Source organism: Benincasa hispida, chromosome 11, assembly GCF_027475165.1.
Source record: "Benincasa hispida cultivar pf3 chromosome 11, pf3_genome.v1.1, whole genome shotgun sequence".
Taxonomy (NCBI): domain Eukaryota; kingdom Viridiplantae; phylum Streptophyta; class Magnoliopsida; order Cucurbitales; family Cucurbitaceae; genus Benincasa; species Benincasa hispida.
This window is the reverse complement of record NC_143488.1, coordinates 71,431,496-71,442,789: the sequence shown is the minus strand read 5'-3', so window position 1 is coordinate 71,442,789 and position 11,294 is coordinate 71,431,496. Positions and strand designations below refer to the sequence as shown.

Genomic DNA, 11,294 nt, shown 5'->3' with positions numbered 1-11,294 from the left:
AACTCGTTTAGAAGTACACCTTAACCAATCTTTCAATGCTTTTGAGATTTATGTGACCTAATCTTAGATGTCAAAGAAGGACATTTTCTTTATGAGAAATCTTTTGTCTTTTATGTTGAGTTTTTGCAGTTATGAACATCTCAATATTTAACATCGCTTTAGATGCTAACGGCCTTAGCATATATAAACTACTCCATGAGTTTGCAGAACAAATATTAACACCATTCTTATAAATAAACACTTTATTTATATTAAAAGAAATAGTGTATTGTTGTTCAAGAAATTTTTTTACAAAAATCAGATTCCATTTCAAACCCGAAACCACATAAACATCTTTTGAAAGAAGAAAAGATTTTTGGAAGAGTAGTTTAACACCTCCTGCTACAACCGTTGAGACAACGTGCCCTGTTTCAACTTGCATCGTCATCTCGCTAGTCCCGAGTTGTTGCTAGGAACTAATTTCCTAAAAAGAAGAACAAATATGGTTAGTGGTCCCTAAATCAATTATCTAGGCCAAATCATCATTCTCTACTAAATAGGTTTCCAAAACTAGTAAATCATATTTACCTTATTTGAGCTTCTTTTTCTCCACAAAATACTTGGGACAGTTCATTTTCTAGTATCCCTCCTGGTTGTAGTTCATTTTCCTTTGGCAACATTCGCCTTCCTGCCTTTCTGGGCCGTAGCAGGGTTAACTTTATTTTCCTGATCTCCCTTCTTCTTCTTTTTAGTGCCAGATGGAGAAGGCATGTACTTAGTTCCAGAGGTCAAACCTCTGAAGAATTTCTTTAAGGAAGTGGCAACATTTTCCTTTCCCTTATGTTTCTTGACTTTCATCAAGGATTGGTAAGTCTTTAATTCGTTAAGGAGGGTGGTCAGATTGTAGTCTAGCTTGATCATAACAGCATTGCTACAAAATTGAAGAAAACTATCTAACAGAGTCTCCAGAATAAAGCTAACTTGACTGGCCTCATCAATGACGGCCTGGTTCATTTCAACCACATTAAAACAGACCATCATATTGAGAATGTATTCTCTCATAGATGTCCCCTCTTGCATACGGGCATTGAAAATGAACTTAAGAATGTTGTGTTTTAGTTGTGAGGACGGTTGTCCAAACATCTCTCACAGTGAATCCATAATCTCGCGGGTAGTGACCATGGATTCATACTTCTTTGCCAATATTTCAGTCAAGCTGGCAAGTATTGTTGGGGTTAATGCCCTAAATCTCGTGGTTTCGTAGTTTGTATTTCAAATAGATTATATAAGCTATTATTTTATTTGATATTTAGTTGTATTAACCCAAAACCAATAAACTAAGATCCAAGGTTATTTAGTAAAACTTAAACATATATGTGGGGACATATAGGTAGATCATGTTTAAGTAATAACATTAATGGTCTGTAGTAGATGGATAAGGTAGGTGACACTATGGATACGACCCGTCTTAGAATTGTTACAATTGTTGTAAAGTGTTACAAATGATCTAATTCTGATAATTCATGTGGAGACATGTGAGCATGAGTATCCTATATAAAGAGTTTGTATAAGACCAGACCACGAAATTATTAACAGCTCTTTATAACACCAAAATATGAGCATTAGATTCCAACGCAAAAGCTCAGAATCTTATGATTTCTTCACCTTACTCGGCTGTCTCTGATTTTGTGACCACCTCTTGGTTTTCCTCAGTTATGATGGTTCTCCTCTTGGAATTCCTTTACAGAAGCCCTCATCATAAACTACATTCAATTTATGAAGTTTTGGCTCAAGAATCACTTAATTTGCACAAGTAGTTTGAGAGCACTTACTGTTTGAATTTGATATTACTATATGGTTTCATTGCCCGGCCAGCACCTTCACCTTCCAATCCATTCGCTCAATGCATGGTCTTACCAACACATGTTTTGATGATCAATGCAAGGTCCTTCTTTTGGACGTTTAGAGTGCCTATGATTGCATTTGCAGCCCCACACTCAGCCTAAGGTGCACTGACACTTGCTACTGCCCACTCATATGCGACCATCATGGTGTTGTCTGTTTGTCCAATAATTCTAGATTCAATTTACTAATTGCATAACTATATTTTAATGAATTTTCTCAAAAAAAAAACTTCTTTCTACAAACTTTCTCTAAAATTTCTTAGGAAGCTTACCTTGAGATATCAGCCAAAACATTTCGTGGTTTGTCCAGAATTTTCAAAACACCACAACTAGTCCAAGCTTAGCCGTGAGCTCAACCTTAAGCCAGATTCTTCAACCTCCAGCCCAATTTCTCTGAAATTTCCTCCTGGTAATACATCCTCACAAACTACACACCCAGGGCTTTCTTTTGGCTTTAGAATCACTCAAAACGAATGAGTAGTTTGTGAGAACCGTCGCCCCAAAGTTGACCTATTTATAGAACTCTAAATTCGTCAAACGCATGACACATCTTCAACCTTGCATGTCTAGGTGTCTTCACCATGTGTTGCCAACACTTCCTCCTTAACACTTCCTCATTTGAAGTGTCTTCATCTCTTCAAGCCAACACATATACTTGCATGCTTTAATATTCTTCCACCACTTACTAGCTTAATCTTAAACTCATTTTGGTTTAGCCACTTATCCTGAGTTAATAAAATGCTAGCCTTAATCTCCAAGTTTCTTCAATTCATCAACTCAACGCCTCTATTTGTTGGCTGCATCCTAGGCCACCATCGCTTGGCCTATCGCATAGCTTATCGTGTAGCTTTTGCGCTCATCGTATAGCTCATCGTCTATTAACCTCTCGTTGTCGCTCATCATCCAAACCTCTCACTGTCGCTTAACGTCTAGCACTTACGCCCATCGCATAGCGCTTATGCCCCCATCGGATAGCGCATCGTTTAGTGACCTCTTGCGGTCATTTATCACTTAACGATCTCGCTGTCGCTCATCGTTTAGCACATAATTGATCGCATAACGCTTACCCCCATCGCATGGCTCATTGTTTAATGATCTCTCGCTGTCGCTCATCATGTATGTCTCGCTGTCGCTCATCGTGTATCTATCGTTGTCGCTCATCGTGTAGTGTTGACCCCATCGTCTAACGCATCACGTCCATCGTCTAGCACTCACGCCTATTGTGTAGCGCCATCGCCTAGTGATCGCGCCTAACGTATCGTCTAGCACCCAAGCCCATCGTTTAGCGCTATCGTCTACAGCTCCAAGCAGCTACGTGATCGTCTAGCGCCCATGCTCGCACATACTAGTCAACGCGCTTCCCAATCTCAACGTCTAGAGCCTTGCGCTCATTATCTAGCCCTCTTATCATCCCAATGCATGCGTCCTTACCTCACAAGCTCAACGCACGGTTGTCCTTGGCTTTAATACTTAAATCTCTTATAACCTCTATAAACTTAGCCTCATTAGAGCCTTATGCGTTAATGCTTCCTAACACCAAACACATGGTTTCTTTTTGACTTCATACTTAGCCAAATTTTTACCAGTTAAGCTCAACTCAAAGCTACTAAAAAAATATACTCAAACACTTAGAATTTTCCTTCTCTTCAACATAAGATTTAACTTATACTGAGTTAATTCCCTTAATTACTTGCTTCAGTAGGGAAATTGAAATCCAGGTTTCACAAAATATGTAACAAATGTATCTATAAGGGACCTTTTGTCTAAGGTTGGTTCTTGCTAGGCTGAGGTATTTAAGTCGATAAAAACATCGTACCCCTACTTGGGAACCTACCTGGAAAGGTGAATTAGATAGATTTGTTACATGCATGCAAGTTTGATGAAAGTTTCTTAAAATGTTTAATGAGACTTGAATCGAAATTGTTTAATCATCAAAGACAAGAGTTATTTTTTAGCAAATTAAACAAACACTTACATAAAATCAGTAGCCGAATTTTCATAAGTTAATTAACCCTAGGTAAAACACTCAGAGGGAGGGAAATGGGAAATATGATACTTTACTTTAACCTCTACACGTTTCTTTCTAAAAGTTCACACTGTGAGATCTACTCTCGGCCTCGAGGCACCATGGGTGTCCCCCTACAGGTGACATTTAGGTAGGTCAATACCACGGTGAATGGAGAGAGTGTTTATAGTAAGTGTGACAACATATCCTCTGGTCTCTCTCATTAGGTTGGATAAAGTTTCATGCATCGCCTCGAGGCATCGTGGGTGTCCCTCTAGAGGATGGAAGTTTTGCATGATGCTTTACTTGATCTCCAGAAATGGATAGAGTTGCTTTAGTCTCTTGTTCCAATCGGCTTTTCCCTAAGGTTGGCTCATTGCCGTGAGACTCTAGAACCTAAAATGAGGGGCTACACTTACACAGAATTATGAAGGATGTTAACAAATTCTGGATCGAATAATGGTAACTATTAGTTACAGTTGCAAGGAGTTGTTTCTGTCTAATGGTTGTGAATGTCTCATTTCAGTAAAGGGGCACTTGATCGTCCTACGGTGACTTTTTCCCTACCTCACTGAAGCATCATTGTAAAACAAATGTCACTTAGGGTGCATTGGACTATTTTGGTGAAACTTGATTGATTTTCTAAAAATGGTTTAATGCAAGTAGACTAAATTAAGTTTTTTTTTTTTTTTTTCAGCAATTAAAGATGGCTACCGCTACATTTAGTTTACTTGCCATCGATAAATTAACTGGCAAGAATTACGCTAGTTGGAAAAACACAATAAACATGATTTTAATCATTGATAACTTACGTTTCATCCTAATGGAGGAGTGTCCTCCCATTCCACCTCCTACTGCTCCTCAAAATGTTCGGGAAGCATATGAGCGCTGGAGAAGGTAAAATGAGAAGGCCCAAACATATATAAAGTTTCCTGCACTTCCGTAGCAATATTGTTCTGAGTAGGATTGACTACAACCTGACTACTCTACTCAACGAGCTGCAGACTTTCCAATCCTTGTTGAAAAGTAAAGAGAAGAAGGGTGCATCAAATGTTGCTTCATCTTCCAAAAATTTTCATAAAGGTTCGACCTCAGGAACTAAGTTTGTACCTTCTTCCTTCAACACCAAAAAGTGGAAGAAAAAGAAGGGTGGAAAGGGGAGGTCGCTGCTAACCTAGGAGTTGCTGCTCCAAGAGGTAGACAATTAGTGAGGGTTGACAAGGGAAAATTTTTCCATTGCAACCAAGACGGGCACTGGAAGAGGAATAACCTCAGATATTTGCCAAAAAAGAAGAAGGCTAAACAAGGTAAATGTGATTTGCTTGTCTTGGAAACTTGTTTAGTGGAGAATGATGATTCTGCTTGGATTATTGAATCTAGGGCCATTAACCATGTTTGTTCTTCATTTCAGGGATTAGTTCGTGACGACAACTTGATGCTGGAGAGATGACGATGCGAGTTGGAACTGGGCACGTCGTCTCAGCTGTGGTAGTGGGAGGTCTCTAGTTAACTTTATAGAACAAATTTCTCATTTTGAATGATGTATTTGTAGTTCCTGATTTAAAAAATAACTTAGTTTCTATAAAGTGTCTTTTGGAACATTCTTATCAATTAAACTTTTTTTTTTTAATAAAGTGTTTATTACAAAGAATGGTGTTAATATATGTTCTGTTAAATTGGAAAACAATTTGTATGTACTATAACATAGAGATGTTTAAAACTGTTGTAACTCAACATAAAAGACTTAAAATTTATCCTAAGGAAAATGGCCAACTTTGGCACCTAAGACTAGGACACATCAATCTCAATAAGATTGAGAGGTTGGTGAAGAATATACTTCTAAACGAGTTAGAAGAAAATCTTCACCTGTGTGTGAGTCATGTCTTGAAGGAAAGATGACTAAAAGGCTTTTTACTGGAAAAAGTCATAGGGCCAAAGAACCTCTAGAGATAGTGCATTCAGACCTTTGTGGTCCGATGAATGTAAAAGCTAGGGGAGGTTATGGATATTTCATCACTTTCACTTATGATTATTCTAGATATGGGTATGTTTATTTAATGCAACATAAGTCTGAGTCTTTTGAAAAGTTAAAAAAATTCAAGGCTGAGGTTGAAAATACATTAAATAGAACGATCTGATCGAGGTGGAGAGTTTATGGATTTAACTTTCCAGAACTATTTGACAGAACATGGAATAGTATCCCAACTCTCAGCACTTGGTATACCTCAGTAAAATGGTGTATCAGAAAGGAGAAATTGAACCCTGTTGGACATGGTTTGGTCTATGAAGAGTTATGCTTCCTTACCTGACTCGTTTTGGGGTTATACAGTGGAGACAACAACATATATTCTAAGTTGTGTTCCCTCCAAGAGTGTTTCCAGAATACCTTTGGAGTTATGGAATGATCGTAAAGCTAGTTTATGTCATTTCAAAATCTGGGGTTGCCCAGCATATGTGCTTCAGGCTAATCCTATGAAATTGGAGCCACGTTCGAGGTTTTGCTTATTTGTAGGCTACCCCAAGGGAACGAGAGGTGGTCATTTCTTTGATCCTAAAGAAAACAAAGTATTTGTATTGACAAATGCTACTTTTCTTAAGGAAGACACATAAGGGAGCATAGACCCAGAAGCAAAATTGTGTTAAATGAAATTTCCAAAGAAACTACTGAATCTTCAATAAGAGTTGTTGAAGAGCCTAGTACGTCAACAAGAGTTGTTGAAGTATGTTCATCTAGTAGGTCACATCCACCTCAAATGTTGAGGGAACCTCGACGTATAGGAGGGTTGCGAACCCACCTATTTGCTATATCGGTTTAACTGAAATCTTAGCTATGGTAGTTGATGGACGAAGGCAATGGACGATGTTGACAGAGGTGAATGGATCAAAGCCATAGATCTCGAAATGAAGTATCTTCAATTCAGTATGAGATCTTATAGATCAACCTGATAGGGTAAAACCTATAGGCTGTAAATGAATCTACAAGAGGAAACAGGTGCTGATGGGAAGGTGCTAATCTTCAAGGCTAGACTGGTGGCAAAGGGTTATATCCAGGTAGAGGGAGTCGACTATGAGGAGACTTTCTCGCCTGTTGCCATATTGAAGTCTATCCGGATCCTCCTATCCATTGCCTCATATTATAACTATGAGATATGACAAATGGATGTCAAAACTTCTTTTCTGAATGGCAATCTTGAGGAAACCATTTATATGATGCAATCCGAGAGATTCATAACCCAAGGTCAAGAGCAAAAGGTTTACAAGCTTAATAGATCCATTTATGGATTGAAACAAACATCTCGGTCTTAGAACATAAGGTTTGATGCTGCAATCGAATCAATATAGCTTTCATCAAAACGTTGACGAGCTTTGTGTATACAAGAAGATCATCAACAGTTCAGCAGTTTTTCTAGTGTTGTATGTAGATGATATCCTACTCATTGAGAATGATGTAGGTTTACTGACTACAGTTAAGAACTGGCTAGTGACCTAATTCCAAATGAAAGATTTGGGAGAGGCTCAGTTTATTCTGGGTATTCAGATCTTTCTAGATCGAAAGAACAAAATGCTAACACTGTCTCAGGTGTTGTATATTGACAAGATGCTTGTCAAGTATTCGATGTAAAACTTCAAGAGGGACCTATTGCCTTTTAGGCACGAAGTTATATTGTCTAAGGAACAGTATCCTAAGACACCTCAAGAGGTTGAGGATATGAAACAGATCCCTTATGCATCTACCGGGGCAGTTTAGTGTATGTGATGTTATGTACTAGACCTGACATTGCTATGCAGTTGGAATAGTCAATAGATATCAATCTAATCCAGGATTAGATCACCTGACAGCCATTAAGAACATTCTCAAGTATCTATGGAGAACGAGGGACTACATGCTTGTGTATGGTTCTAAGGATTTGATCCTAACAGGATACACAGACTCCGATTTTCAGACTGATAGAGATTCTAGGAAATCCATATCAGGATTAGTGTTCGCTCTTAATGAAGGGGCAGTAGTATGGCGAAGCACCAAGCAGGGGTACATCGCAGACTCCACCATGAAGGCTGAGTATGTAGTGGCTTGTGAAACTACTAAGGAGACCGTCTGGCTCAGGAAATTCTTGACTGATCTAGAAATTTTTTCAGACATGTCAAAGCCCATCACACTTTATTGTGATAATAGTGGTGATGTGGCTAATTCTCGAGAGCCTAAGAGTCATAAGCGTGGCAAACAAATAGAGCGGAAGTATCATCTCATCCGGGAGATTGTGCATTAAGGGGACGTGATTGTCACGAAGATAGCTTTGAAGCATAACGTTGCCGATCCATTTCCAAAGGCCTTCATGGCTACAGTATTTGAGGGTCACCTGCAGAGTATGCATCTATGGGACAGACCACGGCTAGACTAGGGCAAGTGGGAGATATTGTACTGGGCGTCTTATGCTCTAATTTATTTTTTTTTTTGTGTACTTTGTATTTCATTATATTGTACACCCCCACTAGCTTTTGGGCAAGTGGGAGATTGTTGGTGTTAATGCCTTAAATCTCGTAGGGTCATATAGTTTGTAAATATTATATGAACAAACTCTTTATGTGATTAATAATATATGATATTTTGTTCATTGTCTATAAAATATATGATATTTTAGTTGCATCAACCACAAACCAATAAACTAACATCCAAGGTTATCGTTGTAACTTAAACATGTGTGTGGAGACATATAGGTGGATCATGTTTAAGTGATAACCTAAATGGTCTATAGTATATGGATAAGGCTAGATACCTTATCCTGGTGACACTACGAGTATGACTCGCTTTGTAGGCATTACAATTGTTGTAAAGTGCTACAAATGATCTGATCCTGATCATTCATGTATTAGACATGTGAGTGGGGATATTATATAAAAAGAAGTTTGTATAAGACTGTTCCACGAAATGTTTAGTCTCATTATATAACACAGTTCATAATAAAGACTTTCATTTCACTAGGATGACCATAGGTAACATGACCTGAATTCTGAGTGAGTTGTGAACTCCCGCCTATAAGGGCGATCCTATGATTTGTATGGGTGAGAGTGGCTAGATCGCCGACTCAAAAAGCCTACCATTTTGAGGATTCATCTGATTGGGGAACTGAGAACATATCTATACAAGATGGAATTCACTCCTTTTCCCAAAGTAGAGGTAAGTAGATAAATTGCTCCCTTAAGAGTTGATTCCGGGTCTTGAACAATGTGACGCCACACCCTCTCCTAGCCCGAGAGGGGTTTAGTCATAGTGGGACTATGATCTATTGTTCATTAGAGGAATCAGTGGTATTTAAGGAGTTAAATGTAACTACAGGGGAAAACAATAATTTGGCTCAGCTGTACTTATGAGCAATTTGTGAAGGTCGTCGTACTGTTGATTGGTTATATACAATGGACATAGAAATATATCTGTAGTGCAAAGAGTGCAGTTGTCAGTCTTTAGTGGAGTGCTCGACAGTTAACAGATGGTAGATAATGTAATTAAATAGTTTAATTAATTATTCATGTACCGTTGGAGCTTCAAGCTACAGGTCCATAAGGTCCCCTTGGTAACTCAAAAAGATTTAGTTGAGAATCGGTTTTTGGGTTAATTTGAATTGTTCAAAAAAGAGGGATTTACTTATATATGATATAATTAAATAATTTCAATTATATATGATATAATTGTCATAATGTATTTGATACATTATAGTTTAATGAGAGAAAATAAATATTTGAATGAGATTCAAATATATTTTCTATGAATATGATTCATAGTTGTTAAATTTAATATAAATATGATTTATATTAAATGGCATAAAATAGATAAAAGAAACTATAGTTTATATTGTATGTGATATTGTATTAAAACTATAGGTTATATGTTATATTTGATATAACATATAATTTAATATAAATATAATATGATAAGTTAGTTATCATATTTATATATATTATTTTATTATTATTTGAATAATAATTTCCCTTCCCTCTTTTCTCTCTAACCATCTTAGTGGATGGTTATTGATTTTGTGGCTAGAGGAATAAAAGAATTTTTTTCTTCTTCTTCCTCTACGATAGAACGTTGCTATTGTTAAACGATTGAGTGATAGAAAAGTTCTGTGTGCTTGTTCTTGAAAGCTCTCTCAATCTCCTTCCTCTTCACAAACTATCCCTCCAAACCAAAATAGTCAGAGCCCACCAATCCTCGATTCTCACCCCGAGAATATGAAGACTCTTTGTGCTAGTGTCCTTGTTTCTGTTTGAGAATATTTTGAAGAAGGTCTTTAAGAGTTGCTATTTCTGTTCAAGGCTCGTTACTGTTCGAGGGAGTTTCATGAAGAAAGGTTCTTCAAGGGTTATGTATCTTGAACCCTTTTTCTATAAAAGAGCATGTTGTAGTTTAATGTAAATGCATATCTAATTGAATGTTTACCATAAATTATGTTTTCAATAATTAATGGAATTTGGACGATCTGCTTCCACTCAAGGATCTCTTCAATATGAGTTCCTTTAGTAAGGGCCTGTGTTTTGGGCGTAATTATTTGTTTTAGAGTCTGTATTTGTTCTTTGTTGAGTCGTTCGTGATTGTTTCGATAGATTTATGGAGAAAATGGACCAAAAACAGAGGAGAATCGAAGAAGATCACAACTGTACAGTAGCGTTGCAATGTTGTGCCATAGTATTGCAATACTGCGAGGTGTTCATGGGTTGGGTTGGGTTGAAAGGCTTTTTAGAACCAACCCAATTATTCAGGTTGTAAATTTTTTCAACTCAAATAACCTTTATTAAAAAAATGAACCCAACCCAACCCAACCCAACCATGAAATATTTGGATTGGGTTGGTTCGGGTTATTCGGGTAACTTATTTAAAATTTTGTTCTAAAAAGAAGTAAAATGTAAATATGTAAAAATATAATTTAATTATTTTCATATATTGAATTAAGATTAACAACTCAATTTCAATTTATATAGTGAAAATTTTATTTCTAAAGTGCAAAGAAACTACTTTTATGAGTTGTTGAAGAATAAATTATTCAATAAATATTAGAATTAAATAAAATTAAAATCAATATATGTATAAATAATTGTGTTATAAGTAATAAAAAAAATATTTTAAAGTTAATAATAAATTTGGGTTGATTTGGATTATGTTAGGTGAACCCATGTACCAACCCAACCCATAAAATTTTCATTTATTTGAACCCAACCTAACCCAAATGAGTTGATAACCCAACCCAAACTGCACGATTTGGGTTGGGTTGATCGATTTTTTCAGGTCATCGGGTTTTTTTATCACCCCTAGCTACGATTAAGCAGACGGAGTGTTTTATCCATAGCATTGCAATGCTAGGTCACAACGTTACAACGCTATGAGACGGAAAGAACAAACCAGTTCGCACCCG

The 11,294-nt window shown here is 37.0% G+C and overlaps 1 protein-coding gene across 1 annotated transcript; it reads right to left on the bottom strand.

Moving 5' to 3' along the window:
* Positions 1-639: 639 nt before the first annotated feature.
* Positions 640-1,017, bottom strand: LOC150032863 (uncharacterized). The gene has a single exon (XM_090307058.1). The coding sequence runs from the start codon at positions 1,015-1,017 to the stop codon at positions 640-642; it is 378 nt and encodes a 125-aa protein (XP_090163184.1).
* Positions 1,018-11,294: the final 10,277 nt, after the last annotated feature.